At 43.3% G+C, this 18,581-nt stretch overlaps 1 protein-coding gene across 1 annotated transcript in view; it reads right to left on the reverse strand.

Moving 5' to 3' along the window:
- Positions 1–18,018, reverse strand: part of SDC2 (syndecan 2) — a 101,897-nt gene extending 83,879 nt beyond the window's left edge. The window contains exon 1 of the mRNA XM_025922905.2: positions 17,445–18,018. Coding sequence (XP_025778690.1) covers positions 17,445–17,504 — 60 coding nt within the window. The 5' untranslated portion in view covers positions 17,505–18,018. The remainder of the gene's footprint in view (positions 1–17,444) is intronic.
- Positions 18,019–18,581: the final 563 nt, after the last annotated feature.

Here is an 18,581-nt window from a genome sequence, read left to right on the forward strand (position 1 = left end):
TCCGAAGCAGGCTCCGCGCTGACAGCAGGGAGCCCAATGCGGGGCTTAAACTCAGGAACCATGACATCATGACCTGAGCCGAAGCCACATGCTCAACCAACTAAGCCACCCAGGCACCCCCAGAAAATCTTTTTACTCCTGTTTTTGAAATTTCCAGTAAAATAAAAACTGAACCTCTTGTACTTCTAGAGTACTAAAAGAAAGTAATTTTATATTAAATAGACTAATTCTCCTGAATGAATACTAAACACATCTGCAAATAGTTGATGGTATGGAATTTGTTTGAATCTTCCAGGTTCTCTGCCTCTATTATACCTCAAGGCACAAAACAACAAAAACAGCCTGGTAAAGACTCACAAGAGTAGTTAATGCCCAAGGAGAGAAACAGCAAACACCAGGAGGCAACTCACAAATGTTCTCTTAATATTTATTAAACCAACAATAGTGTTTTGGGTAAATCATATTAATGTAATACACAAAGTTCTGGGCAAATGAAATTTTTAATTCATTTACATCAAATGTGCCTGCAGTCCACATTTTTATTAAAAGGACAATAAGCATTCAGTTGAGAAGCTTGGAAATAGCATGTTATTTTGAATATCATGTATTATTTTTCTATCATTTAAGACTGTTAAAACTTTTTTCGAAAAACATCACACGGTAAGCTTTTAGAAAGCTCTGGTTGCAGGAGTATAATTCAACCATTTATATAATTTCTTCTAAAGGTTGTGGAAAAGGTATGCAGTCATGGAAATCACCTCAAATCCTCTCTGTAATGAGTAAGATACATATATATATATATATACACACATATATATATAGCATATATATGTATATAATATACACACACACATATATATATATTTTTGAAGGAAACAAAATCTTGCAAATGAGAGGGTAAACACAGCAATTCATCCTTTGTGTAGCACTCACCATTGTTTGATGTGCTAAAGGCCTCTATTTATACAATCTTTAGCAGTTAAAGATGCAAACCACTTCACTGAAAACATTTTAAAAGAAAAGCACTTACCAATCTGCCAAAGATAAACAGATTTATCTTTTCCTTTATTCACATTCCTGGACTTCCCCCATTACCTGAGCCACAATGTTTCTTTTGATTTCTTCATGCCAATCTGCGTTGGGATTTTTGCTGCTAGCACCTGCAAGTGTCTTAACTGCCATCACTCCCTTGATGACGGCTTACGGGCTGTTGTTACACCCGAGGGTCCCAGGTCCTTTTAGCAATAGCTACCATGCCAACTGTCTCTCCCGGATCGATGCCAGCTTCCCTGAGTCAACACCAGGCAGAAGCCAAACAAAGCTGCTGTGCTGCCTACCTCACAAAACTTGTAAATGAAGGGCATTCTAAAACCGGCTTCTAGGAAGAAAACTCACTATTTCTATATTGTTTTCACCAACTTTAATGTGCTTATGAGTCGCCGGAAGCCTTGTTAAAATGCAAATTACAGTTCAGTAGTCTCAGGTGGGGTTGAGATTCTGTATTTCTAACAAGCTCCCAGGTGATGTTCATGCTGGTCTGGTGTCCACATTTTGAGTAGCGAGGCCCTAATGCAGCGGCCCGCAAGCATGGCTGCACATTAGAATCACCAAGGCAGCTCAGAAAAAAAAAAAGACAAAAACAAAACGCTGATATCCGGGCCCCACAAGCAGGGGCTCTCATTCAATAGTGTCTGGGACAGCAGGGGTGGGAACCACTCTCAGTAGCTCTCAATCTCTAGTAGCATGCAACAGAATCACCCGGTGGGCTTTTTAAAGCAGAGTCCTACTCTCAGATTTCTGACTCAGTCGGTCTGGAGTCAGGCCCTGAAGCTGCATTTCTAACAAGTTCCTAGGTGATGCAGATACTGCTGACCTGTCCACACTTAGAGAACTGACCTAATGCCTGGGTTAATGACTCTCCCGATAGACTCCAAGTTCCACTGAGGACAAACACTTCTTTAATTTTTTTTAATGTCTATTTGTGAGAGAGACAGAGAAAGAGAGAGAAAAGCGTGAGCTGGGGAGGGACAGAGAGAGAGGGAGACCCAGAATCTGAAGCAGGCTCCAGGCTTTGAACTGTCAGCACAGAACCGCACGCAGGGCTTGAACCCACAAACCATGAGCTCATAACCTGAGCTTAAGTGACTAAGCCACCCAGGCGCCCCATGAGAACAAACACTTCTATGTACAAATTGTATTATATCAGCGCTCTGCAACATCTATGTGTCAGGGACACACTAAGGTTGGGGGGGTAGAATTCACATTTCCACTCCCTTAATTTCTAAGATTAGTCTACATGTACGTTTCATACTTTGGAAAGACATTTACACCGATTGTCCCCCCCCCCCCAAAAAAACCCAGCAATGTTGAATTTCATTCTAGATATTACAGACTTACTAGGTTTAAAAGCATATGAATCCTAGCAAATGGTTTATTTTTAAATTTTTTTTTTCAACGTTTTATTTTTGGGACAGAGAGAGACAGAGCATGAACGGGGGAGGGGCAGAGAGAGAGGGAGACACAGAATCGGAAACAGGCTCCAGGCTCTGAGCCATCAGCCCAGAGCCCGACGCGGGGCTCGAACTCACGGACCGCGAGATCGTGACCTGGCTGAAGTCGGACGCTTAACCGACTGCGCCACCCAGGCGCCCCTAAATGGTTTATTTTAACAGCTTGCTCAGAATAATCCTCCTTCCAACTCCATTGTGGGACAGATACATGTTGAGTGGCAGTTTCTAAAGGGTGAGTACTTTAATGTTATCCTGCAGAGCAATTTTTAAAAGCTTTGAAAACTCTAGAATTCTTAAACAAGGTTTTTTTTTTTCCTGAGTCAATTAAAGATAGCCCCCTTTATTCAAGGGATGGAAAATTGTGTTTCAGAATTGAGTGAGGGCAAACATGTTCCCAAATTAGATATCTGAACAAAGTAAACTATGAATAGATTAGATAATGGGCCGCTGCTTTTTTACTGAAGCAAGAACTAAAGACAACTCAGACGTCTTATTCACAGGATAGCCAAAAGCACTCGCTCTTCCCTACTTCAACCCCGGAAACAGTAGAGTTCCATGGAACTAATTCAACTTGAACGAGGTCCAAGTAGCTGAGCTGAAGTAATAAAGTATAAACTGAAGAAAAGGACCATCATTAAGACACGTGTGTGGGGCTTATACATGATCAGTAACTTCAGACAAGTTCTAGGACACATTCCCAATCAGGAAAACACAATCTCTCTGTTCAAAGCATGAACTCAGGCAAATCTAATAAGCTGACCAAACATGCTTTTCTGCAACCAGGCCAGGAGGACAAGCATCCTTTGTTCCACTAAGGAAAGTTTTTGAAAGGAAAGGGAAATGTTTCCTTTTTTTAAAGACATCCTCAGAAAGACTTAATTTATACGTATATAATCTTCTGTGTAAAGAGCACGTATCATAATCTACGAACATAAACTATCAGAAAAGTATGAGCCCACAGAAAAAGATGTTGAAGAGAAGAGTAGAAAAGGAAGAATCCCGAAGGGAGCAAGCATATCCTCTTGTATACAGCTTTGGACTGTGACGGGCAGCAGGGCAGTCCTGGGAAGCCACTGCAATCCATGGGGCTTGGTCACAAGCAATAGGAAACATGGTTTAAGAGGACAAAATCTTGGGGTGCCTGGGTGACTCAGTTGGTGAAGCATCTGAACCCGGCTCAGGGCATGATCTCACAGTTCGTGGGTTGGAGCCCCACATCGGGCTCTAAGCTAACAGCAAGGAGCCTGCTTGGGATTCTCTCTCTCCCTCTCTCTCTCTGCCCTGCCCCCACTCATGCTTTCCTTCTCTCTCTCTCACTCTCTCTCAAAATAAATAAACTTAAGAAGAAGAAGAAGACAAAATCTTACCTGCTAGATTTGCCTCTAAGCTGGAGGAGTCCATGAAGGCACCCAGAGCAGTAGTTCTCAAACCTTCTGGAAGCTAGAATCACCTGGTGAGCTTTTACAGCCAGCTGAGCCCCACCCCCCACGGACTCTGATGTCCCAGGTGGGGCCCAGGCATACAGAGCTTTCCAGAGTTCCTCAGATGAGTTTAATGAGCAGGAAGGGGTGAGAGTCAGTGATCTAGAACATGCCCCTCACTCTCCAGAGCTAAGAGCTAGAGAGGCTAAAATACCTTTTCTTTTCACCAAAACACAATAGCCACATTGAGAAAAGAAAAAAGAAAGAAATCAGCCTATTCTTTCTTTCCCATCTGGTCCATGGCACCATCATTTTTCTCAGTCTCAGGTTCAAAACCTCCGAAGAGGATCCTCTCTTCTTTGATCAGCACATCTAATCAGCCGTCCATTTCAATCAGCATCAACAGAGACCAGTGCTGACTCCACAGCGGCCCGCTTCTAAATGCTTGACATGCAAGAACTCACTAATCCTCACAGCATCACCATGAGGTGGCTACTGTGACTAATCTCCTTTTTACAGATGAGAAAACTGAGGCAGAGAGAGACTAAGTAATCTGCCCAAGGTCACACAGCCAGACACTGGCAGAGCTGAGAATTTAAAGAGACCCTGTGAATTCTACTCCTTAGTTCCCCCATTACCAGACACAAGCTTATGGAGAGAAGCCATCAAAGCAATAAGCTCCACGTTGGTAAAGAAATCAGAATATGGGTGGGGCACCTGGGTGGCTCAGTCAGTTAAGTGTTCAACTCGTGGTTTCAGCTCATGTCATGATCTCACCGTTTGTGGGTTTGATGGGTTCGAGCCCCACGTGGGGCTCAGTGCTACTGGTATAGAGCCTGCTTGGGATTCTCTCTTTGCCCCTCCCCTGGTTACTCTCTCAAAATAAATAAATAAACTTAAAAAAAAAAAAAAGGAATATGGGTGATCTAGGGTATTTGGACAACCAATGCAAATGAAGTGTGACACTTCATTTTTCTGAGCTACACCTGTTAGACCGTATTAAAAACTGGTTATACATTTAAATACTTTCACTGCTCTCTTGAAAGATAATAGTATCATGTCAGGGCTATTTAAAGCTAAAAAAAAAAAAAAAAAAAGCCCCCAAAACACGAGGATCTAACTTCTGCTAGGCCACATAAAATGCAGTCGTGGCAAACACCGCCTGGCAGTTGTGAGACAATTACAGACAAGAATGGAAAGTGTCTATCATGGCTCTAAGTACATAGTAGGACGTCTGTGTAGTAATTTTCAATGTTAGTGTCCTTTAATAAAATTCATTTCTTAAAAATACCACCCCACAGACTAATTTTCTGAAAAACTATGAGGCAAATATATTTATGTTATTATGCTAAGATTTACCAAAAATGTTTTCAAGAGAAAAATGTTGGGAGAAAAGATGACCCTACGCCCAACACCAGCAAAAGGAACTGAGCAAAAAAGTACTTCTACCTGGATCAGAAGTGCCTCAGCCTCTCTTTTCCAGGAAAGCACTGACATATTTTTAGTATAAAAATCTAAGGAACGCTCTTCTTCCCTCAACCTACCATAGCAGCTTTTTTTAATCCCATAAAATGTGGTATTAATTCATGAGTACTTTGCTTCTAGTTTTGATTCTTATCTCCAAGAAACTTTCATCTCCTTTTCTGTCTACAAGTCTCCACAATCTTCCTAGGATTTACGTCAGCCCCTGGTATCTCCAAATCCTAGTGCTTTCTGTTCTCCTCCCTGAATTAGCCAAAATGTTTGTGGATAATAATCGAGTCCACCAGAGCACAAGTTTTGCTGCAAGTTAAAAAATTATCTAAACATCATTTTAAATTATTCATTTTGCACAGAACACATTAACCACACTGATTCAGAGCATATAACATATAATGTATGTTCCATTTGATATTGCATTTACGTACCAACCATGGTCCAGAAGTAAGTGTATTAGATGCTAATCATTAATGTGCACAATGAAGGAGAAGAAGGAGCCAGAAAGGGAATGTTTTATGGTAAAAAAAAAAAAAAAAAATACTAACAAATCAGATGGCCTAGGTCCAATATATAGCTCTACCACTAACTATATGATATTGTACAAATACTGATGGGTTTCCCTTTAAAAGTCAATTCCAGCTCTAAATCCATTGTTACATAATGAAAAGGCAGAGTCCAAAAGAATAAAATAAAAATCATCCTGACACTTTTATACCTCTTTCATTCATCAGTTAAGACGATTTGATCTTAGCCAAACACATAAAGTCCAGTTCTCACCTGTCAGAGCCCCAAGTTTATAGAGTATGGAAAATTAGACTATATGAAACGTAAGGTTTCTTTCCCCTTGGATACAAACACCAAGAAATTATTCAGGTTCTAAACAATTTCTTAATCTTTGTGTCTTTCATACATCTTAATACCCAGATGTCTTTCCTCAGAGAACAGATGGGGAAAGAGAAAAAAATCTGAACATCAAATGTCTTCAGGTCATGAATAGAATTATTTTTCTCCAACACATCATGCCACTTCAAAGAAGGTTTTGTTTTTACTTTTCTGGGAAAGCAGTGACTTCTCTTCGACAAGGGGTTCTTCTTATCCCTCTCAATTGTAGATATAGTTCTTTGGCAGTTTTGATTGCTAGGTATGTCTAACTAGATTCAGACTGATACATATAATGCACATGTTATCTATGGGCCCAATACATCTTCAATTCCCCTAAATAATCAAAAGGTAGATGATAGTTGCTTAAAGGTAGGTATCATGTCGTAATTTCTTTTTTTACCTTGCAAGACCAGCAAAGAGCTTTGCTCTTGGTCGATGTGCCAAGATGATTTAAGTCTTAACTGATTGACTTACCAAACATAAAACTTCATTCAATAACCAATCAGAACCATTATAAAATCTAATCAAATCTAATACAGTTTCCTCCCGCTATCCGAAAGCAGAGAGTTCCCATGAAACCTTTCGTAAGCCAAAGTGGCAGAAAGCGAAGAAGCAATTACCAGTAATTTATACGGGAAAACCTTTGAGCATTCCCAGACCCAAAAAATAACCTCCCTTAGGCTTTTCTGGTATCTTAGGACACATCTTGCTAATGGATACACAAAATGAATCAAGATAAAGCACAGATGCTCACACAGTTCAAAGCTGCAGTGGTTTGATGTGAAGATGCTGTGTGTAGTTCCACAGGAAGGAGACTGGCAGTGCCCTTCTTGATGCTTAGGGTACATGCCACCTCCATAATGGCTCACCACAAAACAAACGCTCAACGTATTTTCACTTCTTGCCTTGTTTTGTAAAAGCGAAAATTCTCTTCAGATTTCTTTCAGTTAGTGAAAACAGGTACTAAGATAGGTCTTACATAAAAATGCAATAGCCTAATGTGAACTTTCAAAAGGCAGGGGGATGCCCAAATTATGAAATAAAAATACTCACCACTCTTATCTAAATGAGTTCAAAGCGGGGCAGAAATAAAATTAAGATTTTAATTCATTAGCAAACCTAACAGATAAATCAGGGTTTACAGCATAAGATTCCAATACTGACCTTCTGTAAGCATTTACAATGGTAATCCCAAGTACTATGTCAGGTTTTATGAAGCTTTCATGAAGTCTTAACTAAATTTTCAACTTATATGCAAGTCTCTTTTGAGCTTTAGCTGAATGTAACTGAGGAAACAGATGATGGCAGAAAAGAAAGTATAATTCGGCATCACACCCTGCCTGGTAAAAAATAAACTGGTCATAAATTTGTGAAAATACATGGCCTTTGGTGTCAGGGGTCAAAATGCAAGTGAGAAACAAAAAAAACATATGCATACATATTTATGCACGTAGAATGTATTCCAGAATCACAAAATTTAAAGCTAGAAGGAAAGAGAATCAAATGTGCTTAAAGCACGTTAGAAGTTTTCAGTCATTATTGAAGCTAATCTTCAAAATAACCAAAAAGCAAAATATTATAATTCTCGGTCTTACACTGAAAACACAAGGTCAGAAATGATAAGAAATTTCCTCAAGGTCAGGTGGATTTCAAGTGGTAATACCGAAAACGAAACCCCAATACACTGGATTCCAAAACCCTGAAGACCATCTCCTGTGTCATCTTAATTTGGGAGAGCACAAAACTGAAACTCGGCAAAGCCAGAACTACAAGTTCATATGGATTAGAATCTACATATGTTATGACCCCATACTTCATTGCACTGTCACACACCTGTCACCCAGGCAACTAGACACTGTTGCCTCACGACTCAGTAAACAGTGATCTTTTGGTTGCTAAACATGTCAAGTGAATCGGAGCCATCAGCACAGATGTACTAACCCTAAATAGTAAACCTTCAGTTAACCAGAAATTAGAGACCCTTGTATTAACATTTTTACAATCTTTTCTCAGATGTTTCCTGCATCTATTGAGATGATTATATTGTTATCTCCCTTCAACTGTTGACTGCATTGTTTTTCTGATGTTGAAGCTTTCCTTGGGTAAACTCTATTTGGCTCCATCAGTTTTTTAGTAAGCTGCCATTTTCAGTTTGATAATGTTATACGTAAATTTTTAGCATCATAAGTGAAGCTGGCCTGTAGATTTGTTTCCTATGCCCTCCCTGTCTGATTTTGACATACAGTAATGCTAACCTGATAAAATGAAGAAGAACAGCCTCTATCATTCTGGAAGCTCTATAACAACAATTATTATCTACTCCTTCAAGGATCGGCAGAACGTACTTGTAAAACTCTCTGCATCTGGCGCCATTTTTTTAAATTGATTTTTTTTGTTGAGATAATTACAGATTCACATGCAGTTGTAAGAAATAATACAAAGAAATCTCTTCTACTCTTTATCCAGTTTCCGCCAATGGTAACATTTCATAAAACTATCATGACTATCACAAGGATATTGACATTGACACAATCCACTAATCTTATTCAGAGTTCCTAAATTTCACTTGTACTCGTTTGTATCTGTGTGGATGCATATATTTAGTTCTGTGCATTTTATCACATGTACAGATCTATGCATACACATATAAATTTATTTAATATAACCTTAGTGTCACTATATATAGCTTTTTATCAGACTTTTTGTCTATTATAAACAGTTTCCAAGTTATAAACATTCTTCAAGCATATTTTTAATGGCTGTATATTTAATGTATAATTTAGACTCTTATTTAACTAATCTATTATTATACACTCAAGTTGTTTCCATTTTTTAACTATTATTAATAAATCTTCAATAAACACATTTTACCCAGCTATGACTATTTCCTTTGGATAGATTTGAAAAGGTAAAATTACTGGAAAAAATGGGCATTCACATCTTAACACTCACAGCTTCATCTAGTTCCTGCAAAGACCCTTTCAGAAATAACTAATGACATATCCTCTCACATCACCCATGTTTAGAGAAAAGCTGAATCCAAACATATCTCCAATGTCTCAACATAGAGCTAGGCCTCCTCAAATCAGCAAAGAGAACCCCAGCTATGAAAGAGCAGGCTCGGGGCACCTAGATGGCTCAATCAGTTGATCATCCGACTTCAGCTCAGGTCACGATCTCGCGGTTTGTGCTTATGGCTCAGAGCCTGGAGCCTGCTTTGGATTCTGTGTCTCCCTGTCTCTCAGCCCCTCTACCACTTGCACACCGTCTCTGTCTCTTTCTCAAAAATAAATAAACATTAAAAAAAAAAAAAAGAAAAAAAAAAGAGCAGGCTCAATCGTTCATCTCCTGGGCCACTCTCTGGGCTGCAGCTGATCAGATAAGCCCATGTAGTGTACAAAGCCCCCACTCTTTAAGGAGGCAGAAAACCATGAATCAGAAAAATAGTAACTAACACATGACATAAAACATGAACATGTGTTAAAAGCTCCTACATATTCTGTCTCGCATAATCCTAAAAATCTTGTTTAGAATATTCCATTTTATAGAGGAGAAAACTGAGCACAGAGTGGTTAAGAAAACTGTCTCAAGTTACACAGCGAAGGGGATTCAAACCCAGGCAAGTCTGACGTCCAATGACCAGGCTCTGAGCCAGTCTACCATACTGCCTGCTAATTTAGATTCTTGTTTGTGGTGACCACAGCACTTACACTGGGTTCCAGTGCTACAGAGAGGAGCTGAGGGGAAGGCAACAGTTAAGGTCCCCTCTCTAGAAATGGGCATCTAGGCCAGAAACCAAATGAGAAGCCTGAGACCCGTCAGTGACTTATGCCTTAAAAAGCCCTCTAAGGGGTGCCTGGGTGGCTCACTAGGTTGAGCGTCCAACTTTGGCTCAGGTCATGATCTCATGGTTCATGGGTTCAAGCCCTGCACTGGGCTCTGTGCTGACAGCTCAGAGCCTGGTGCCTGCTTCAGATTCTGTGTCTCTTTCTCTCTCTGCCCCTCCCCTGCTCATGCTCTATCTCTCTCTCAAAAATTAACATTAAAAAATTTTTTTTTAAAAAGCCCTCTAAATTAGGGGCACCTGGGTGTGTCAGTTGGGGTGCTTGGGTGGCTCAACTGGCTAAGTGTCAACTATGGATTTTGGCTCAAGTCATGATCTCATGGTTCATGAGTTCGAGCCCCATGTCGGGAGGCTTTGGAATATCTGTCTCTCTACCCCTCCCCCACTCACAGGCTCTTGTTCTCTCTCAAAATAAATAAATAAAAGAAAAAAAGCCCCCAAATTATATCAACAAGTTATGTTTTCTTCTGTCGAGACTGAAAGTGAATTCCATCACATCAACTTCATGCTACACTGGCTTGTATCAGAAAATATATGAGAAAACACTAGATCATGAACATTCAGAGCAACGTATATAATCCCAGTACATGATGAACACTCCATTCAAGTTAACTGATCACCATCAGCTCTTGGAAATGACTTACCCTTCAGTAATGTGAATGAATTCCTTGTTTCAGTAATAAAATAGTAAGTATTTGGCAGGAGCTTAATAATTACTTATTGATTAAGTTAATCTTAACATTTCTCCAATCTTACCCGGAAGCATATAGAAAAACTAAATGCTAAAGACAGAAAATTCTTCTAGTTCACTCCATCATTTTATACACAGGGAAGCTGAGGTCCCACAGGGATTAAGATAATGAACTGCATGTATGCAAAACCTCACTTTTGCCCTAAATATTGTACATTTATTTCTGCTGTCTTTATATTTAATAATATACCACACAAAACTAGTATTTGACTTTTACTCTTTCTTGGTAAGAACTAGAAAAAAATAATCTTCCCTTAAGATTAAGAGTATCTCATTCCAAGTGTCATCTTATCATGAGACTAAACTCTATTAATTGCACATACTCCTTAAATACCAGTACTATTTGTATTTAATATACCTGTATAATCATCAAAGAAAATAAACATCCAAATGCTTTGTAAAGGGCACACTTTCTGCATCTTTGTGACATTTTCGACAAAACGAATTGAACAGCAGAGGAAAAAAATGTAAAAACGTGTCTTGTCTTTAACAACATTTTCCATAGCTTGAAGTCCAAGACCAGGAGCTGGCTCTCACATCACTGAGTGCATACCAGTTGGCCTCTCTCTGCTGATATGAAATTCAAATAGGAAATCTCCAAAGACTTCAAGGTTTCTCCCCTTCTCCCAGTCCTACCAATTCTTTGAGATAATCAAGAAAAACATTCACAATTCTATTTCAACAGCGTTCTTTGCTATTCAGAGGCAGTCACCCCTCCAGCCTTGTTGCTAAAACTAATGCGGCCCCAGAAACAGACTTGTCAAAACACAGTGAGATTTTTTAATAGTAGGAACCGAAACTCAAATTGCTAAAAGGAGAAATTTCATGCATTTCTACTCTCAAAAAATACTCTCTTTCTCCACTCCCCCCACCCCCACTGCCCAACATTCCCTCACCAGCCCTGCTACCTCCTTTCAGATGACCAGCTTCACTGCAGCATGCAATACAGACATGACTCTCTCCTTCCAGTCTGCTAGAATCTCAATGGAACCAAACAGGAGGAAGCATGGATGTACACCAATGACTGCAGGACTTGACCTCGTCTTGTTTACTCTTCATGCCAACACTGCAATGTTGATGAAACTGAGGTCTAGTGAGTCAAAACTGGCAAACTAGCCCAGGTACACCCATGGGTTGGTGGATTCAGTTGATCCCAGACACACTGCTTTCAGTGGCCAGGGCAAAGCTGAGCTTCAGCAGAAATGATGGATCCCGACTGCCCTTGCCACGGGCACCTGCATTTAAGTATGGATCATTAACAGTTATTTACCAAGCTCAGCACTGAGCAGGGGTGAAATGTGTGAAAAGAGGGCCCTCCCCTTATATGGCATCAATCTCAATGGAAGAGAAAATTCACCTCTTAGAATGTCAGAGGGCTTAAGAACATCTTATACAGCTCCCACATTTCATAGACAAGAAAACAGAGGCCAAGAAAGGAAGAAAAAAACCACTTAGTACTTTCTGTGCCTCAACCACCATTCCTATGCACCCTCATTTTATGCCCACAATAATCATGTCATAAAGGCATTCAGGTCCAAATTATACACATGTACATATGTATTTTTTCAAGTGACTTGGAGTTGTAGCATCTTGTCCAAGTACTATAGTAAGTGGCAAAGTACCAGCATGTGAACCCAGCTTGTCTGCCTCCCATGCCAAAGCCCTTCGTGTTTACAGTGGTTCCCAAGGTCACACAGCTATATACTGCCAGGAGCCCACCAACCAACACAGAACGGCATATAAGAAGGGGAAAAGTATGTGACCCAGACCAGTGGTTCCCAAATGTGGCTGATTCATTAAAATCATCTGAGATGCTTCATAAAAAATACCCCACCCCCTTTCAGGCTACTGATCATGTAAGTCTGAGATGAAGCCCTGAAATCTGTATTTTTACATGCTTCTAACGATTCTCATCATTAGCCTGCTGTATCGTTTACAGAAAGATAAAAACAAGAGCTCAAACATGAAAGGCCATCTGGGGCTTGGGTCTGAATCAACAGAATGTTAAAGGAGAAACACTAAAGAGGTGGCTGTGTCCCAAGAGTGTTCATGACAGTGAGGCCAGCGGGCAGGTGCTGGGAGACATGATGGGAGTGATCAAGGGGGAAGAAATCGGAAAGAGCAATATTATGAGCATCTTCTAAACCTGGCAGAGATATTTAGTTAGATTCCATGCCATGATAACAAGGAAACACGGAGGTTTGAGGACCATGGGAACACCATCAGAATGGTACAGGATAAATCAAACAGCAGGTGAACATCTGGGCAGGAAGGACAGCTAAAAAGCTGCTGACATAAAGGCACAGGTCCCAAGAAAGACAAAACTAAAGAGGAAGCTACCTGGACCACTAGAATGTGAGCTCCAAGAACACAGAGGAGTTTGCCTGGTTTGTTCAGTGCTTTCTCTCGGGCATTCAGTAGGTGCTGAACAGTGTTTGTGGAATGACCACATAGGTGGATTTAACGTCCAACTGGACATGGACGTCAACAAAGTGGAATGAGTCAAGGATGTCTTCAAAATTCAAATCCAAAAGCCTAGAATGAAGATGATGGTACTGGCACAACTAAAAAAAAGTAAATAAGACTAGCTTATTTTCATCAAAGCCTCTTCCTCATTCCTTCCTGCTTTTTTGGTTTTTTTTTTTTTTTTTTTTTTTCCTCTAAAAGTTTACTTTGGCTTCTGGGCCATGAAAGAATTAGGTGATTTTGAGATACTGGAGTGTACTGTTGATGGTGGCAGAAATGGCAAGTCTTCTTCCATGGTAAGAACGAAATGATGAGGGGTACCTGGGTGGCTCAATCAGTTAAGTCTCTGACTTTGGCTCAGGTCACGATCTCACTGTTCGTTGAGTTCGAGCCCCACGTCGGGCTCTGTGCTGACAGCTCAGAGCCTGGAGCCTGCTTCGGATTCTATGTCTCTCTCTCTCTCTCTCTGCCCCTCCCCTGCTCACACTCTGTCTCTGTGTGTCTCTCTCTCTCTCAAAAATAAATAAACATTAAACAAATTTTAATATAAAAAAAGAAGGAAATGATGAGCAAGATCATTTAGTTTGATTTTTGGCAGTGTTGAAAAGGGACTGTGTTGTGAGAATCTAAACCCAGATGACATTCCTCATACCACCTATTGGATCACTGCCAGCTGACAGGCCAAATAGCACAGTGGCTTGACCAGACTCCTTATAAACCTTAATGACAGAGCTGTCGGGATTCTGGGTGGCTGGATCAGCCTCAGGGCTTTGCCAACCTGAGGAGACTCCAGGCCACCTGTGGCTGACCAGGCAGGTCTCCCAGGGCTTCTGGAGACTTGGGAATTAGTCCTGCCAAGGAAAAAAACTAGGTAATCTTTTGAAATCCTCTCCAAACTAATGATTACTCAAGGTGCTACGTGAGTAATCATGTTACACAGCCCTTCAAAACTAGATGTACCAGGCCCCAGGAACAGGAATTGGAGAGCAAACTCTAATTCCTTTTAGGACAACCATCTTTCACAAGCCTGATCTTACAAGATCTTTCTCCAATGATGTCTACCTACTGCTAACACCCAACTAAAAGAGAAACAGAAATTCTATAAAATTCCCCAGCAAAAGTAATTTGTTTCATTACTAGAGCAGCCAAAATATATTTTTTTAAAGAACTGAAAAAGGTTATATGGTTCCAATTCTATTTTTCTCTCTAATGCAAACTTTCCAAAGGCTGCCTTTTATAATGCACTGAGAGGTAACGCACGGGTCCAAATGTCTTGACAGTTTCTTTTAATTTACACACACTGAAACATGTGTATAAAACTCCACTAGTTCAAAACACTTCCTCTTCTTAAACATATTTCTAGTTCCAATTATGTGTTTATAGCAGTCTGCAATATATTATTTCTAAAGATAAACAGTCACATTAAAAAAAGAAATGGATAGAAAAACAGCAGCATATCACTACCGCCACACTCAGTCAGTCTTTCCCCTCACATGGTGTTCCCGCAGCGAAAGCCCTAACCTGCTGGTGCAAAGTATGAATGCATCACCACTGCTGTCTCCAGCATCCAGAAAGGAAGGGCCACAGTTTCTTCTCACAGATAGCTTTGAGCCTTCATTGCTAAGAACCTCTTCGCCCTCACCTTGCCTTGTGCTTAGTATAAAACTCAAGAATTCAATAACTGCAGACATTTTTCCTTTCCTCTTTACAAAGACAGACTTAAAGCTCGGAAGACCTCTAACTACTTCTAATTCCCAGGAAACTGCTGCAGTTTTCAAATTAAAATACGAGGTACTGGAAATAACGTGCTGTAATAGCTAATTGTGAAAAAATTAAGTCTATCAACTTCACCTACGTTCATGCCGCTATACATGAAACAGAAACTAAAAAGTAATTGATACGGACTAGTGGCCATCCTGGGCTTTGAAACAGCCTAACAAAGATTCTCTGCTAGAGTCTCCAAGTTGACATTTTAAAAATATCTAATCACCCTTCTGGATGGTAGTCCAATTACTGAAAAGAGTATCGACCACAGTGAAGGAGCTCACTGGGAAAGCATCTAATCCTGGTAGGAAATGAAAAATATTAGATCCACAAAGAGAGTTCAGGGGAAAGGTGTCACCAGGTAGGAAAACAGTTCAGCCACAAAGCTTCCTTAAGGAGCAATATCAGATTTATGCAAAAATCCAGAGAACCAGAAAATAGAGACATTCTTTCTGGAGAATCCCCAAACACTTCCTGGCAAATCCTAAACAGGATTTGACCAAAAGAAGGACTTCCTTACCCCTGTACAGCCTTTTAGGCAGGCTTCTCTTGAAAACCTTTAGAGGGAGTTCTCCCTTTGCCCTGTTTTGCAACGAGATGAGCAATAACGTTGTTTTTTTTTTTTTTTTTTTTCCCTGAAATAAACAGAGAATCTCTTCCTTTTTGTGTACAATGAGTCAAAGTTCATAACTGGCTGGGAGATTACCAGTCCCAACGGATTAGCCCATCATTTGCCAAAGAGAAATACTGATAAGGCTCGCAGTTCTGTTTTACAGCCCAAGCACCCAAATACTCATCTCTTCTGTGTACAGTGTACAATTCTACCTGCTTTTCTATCTCAAGTAACGTTTGGGGACCTTGCTGGCACACACAGCGGCTCCCACACTGATGGAAAACGCCCATCTGCTGCTCAGTGCCCAAGAGGTTTTCAACTCCTGAACTGCTGCTTCAACTCCAAAAAGAGGGAGAAGGGAGAGGGAAGTAACACTCCAAAGGCGAGGAGGAAAAATTCACAAAACCATCCCTGGACAAGTTACTAGGTGGCAAAAGGAGGAGGTATGGGGAGCTAAAAAAAAGGTCAAAAACAGCTGCACTCCGTCACCGAAGCCCCGGAACGCACTGAGGCTGCAGACAGTATCTGGGTGCTCAGGCTTCCACCTCAGCCTGGCAAAGCTCCGGGCGCCCAGGTAGGGGCTGCCACCGACCAGAAAAGCCCAGGAGGCAGATCCCTTTAGAGGGCGCTCATCGGGCGACGTAGGAAACAAACTCCAGCCCCAGAAACTCGACCCAAAGGAGGAGAATCCAAGTTCCCATTGCCGCGGCCGGAGGGAGGCTGGGTGCCCGCAGCCGACCCGGGCGGGAGAAGAAACTCCACCGGCCCTCGGAAGCACCCCTGCCAGAGCCCGCGAGGACAAGCGTGGCAGGCTGAAAGCCTCGGTCCCCGATGGCCAGGCGACCCGAGGCCGAGCTTGGTGTCACTCGCAACCCGGCCAGGTCCGGCAAGCCGCACTCCAGGGTAATCCGTATTAAAATGTCCTCCTGCCCCTAAGGGCCCGCGGGGCCGCCCTCCGCCCCTCAAGGAGGAGGGGTCGCCGCAGGACTGGGATTCCAGAGCCCCGGGCCCCAGCATTTTCCGGCGCGTTCCGCGCACCTCGCGGGACCCGGGACTGGGCCTCAGCGGGGGGGTAGCCTTTCCACGAAGTGTCTGCTACCTGGCCCCAGCCACAGAGAACATCAAACAAAAGAACTTCTGCAACTTTCCTCCCTGGACACTCTCAGGTTTCTTAAATCGGAACCCCACCTCCCCAGAATTTGCACTCAACTGAGTAGGAAAGCTAAGCTAGCGTGGGGGTGATGTGTGGAGGAGAGGACCCCAAAGTTTCCAGGTTGTCCCTGGGTCTCGCCCAGCGCGCGGAGGGGACGGGTTCCCTCGCCGGCCCTCCGACTGTTCTGCCCCCCCCCCCCACCCCTTCCCTAGGTCCTTCTCGGGCCAGGCAGCAAGACCCCTCGAGGGCGAAGTTGCGAGTGACTCCACGGGCCTCTGCGGTTAGACAAAACTGAGATTCTCGCACCCTCATCCCCGGGGACCTCGCGGCAACTCCGGCGAGCAGCGCTTTTCTGCGGGAAGGGAAGGCAAGGGGGAAAGTGGTGGAGGAGCGAGCGCATTTGTCCCAGTAGATCCCCGGGGACCAAGCGCCAGGTCCGGGTGGGGAGCGGGGATAGGGATTCCCCCAGGAGGCGCTGCCCGATTGCCCGCGGGCGCTGCGGACTCCCCGTGGCCCCGAACACCCGAAACGGCGCGCGCTTCCCCCTCCTGGCCCACTCACCGACTCCGCCGACACGCAGGCCACCAAGCCCAAGGTAAGCAGGATCCAAGCGCGCCGCATATTCCCCGGGGACCGGCTGCTCCCAGACGCCGCTTGCAACGAGGGCGAAACGAAGCCTACTGCCTAGCGCCCGGCGCAGCCGGTACAGAAGGATCCGGGGCAGAGCAGCCGCAACGACCGCGGCTTGGGCTCGGGGACTGGGGCTCCCGGCTCAGGGGCGCTAGCTGGCTCCTCCTGCGCCTGCTCTCGCCGCCCGCGGCTGCGCCCCGGGAATGCGGCGCTTTTCTCACTTGTTGGTTTCTACACTCCCGAAGCCGAGTTGTTGCTCCTGGGAGGCTGTTCTCTAGAGCTCTTCTTGCTCTGCTGCTGTTTTACTCCTCCGCGGACTCCTTCCCAGTGTCGCGGCTCAGTTGCTGGTTTTGAGGAATAAATTAGATGGCTTGGAATGTAGCTGCAGCTGAAGTTTGGGGGCAGAGCAGTCAGGGCGGGCGGTCCGCGCGGCTGGAGCTCCGGGAGTATCTGGAGAGAAGCGCGTCCGAGCGGGGCTAGTGGCTCAGCGGCTGCGCCCCTCCTCCTCTCCCGCCGCCGCCTCCCTCCCCCGATCCTCCTCCTCCTCCTCCTCCTCCTCCTCCACCTCCTCCTCCTCCTCCTCCGTTCCTCCTCCTCCCACTCCCTCCCTCCCTCCCTTGCCTGCTTCTCCCAGCTCCTCCGGGCGTCAGGGGGAGAGGAGGCGGCAATGTGACTCCCAGCTAAACCCGGGAGAAATTCCTACAGGATTACGCCTCGATTGGCAGCTTTGGGGACCAGTGGGCGCCGGTGGCTCCGCGCTGTGGCCGCTCTGGATGTGCTGGTCCGCAATCAGTGCTCCAGCGCTCCAATGCTCCTTCATTTTTCTCCTTCCTTCTCCTTTTTCCCTCTCTCCACCTTCATGCTCTTTTCTTCTCTATTTTCTTGTCCCCCGCCCCCTTTCACTTTTCTGGCAAGAGATCGGGGAAGCAATGAGAGACATATTTTAGCTTTTCTGCCTGCGAGAATTAGACCAGTAGAAAGAAACTGCTTTGGGAATTGGAAAAACATACACAAACTTTACAGATGCCTTCAAGCAGTGTGAACTGCTCATAAATCACTAGTTCATGA

The sequence above is a fragment of the Puma concolor genome, chromosome F2 (genome assembly GCF_028749965.1).
Source record: "Puma concolor isolate L17-30 chromosome F2, mPumCon1.1.hap2, whole genome shotgun sequence".
NCBI classification, from domain to species: Eukaryota; Metazoa; Chordata; class Mammalia; order Carnivora; family Felidae; genus Puma; species Puma concolor.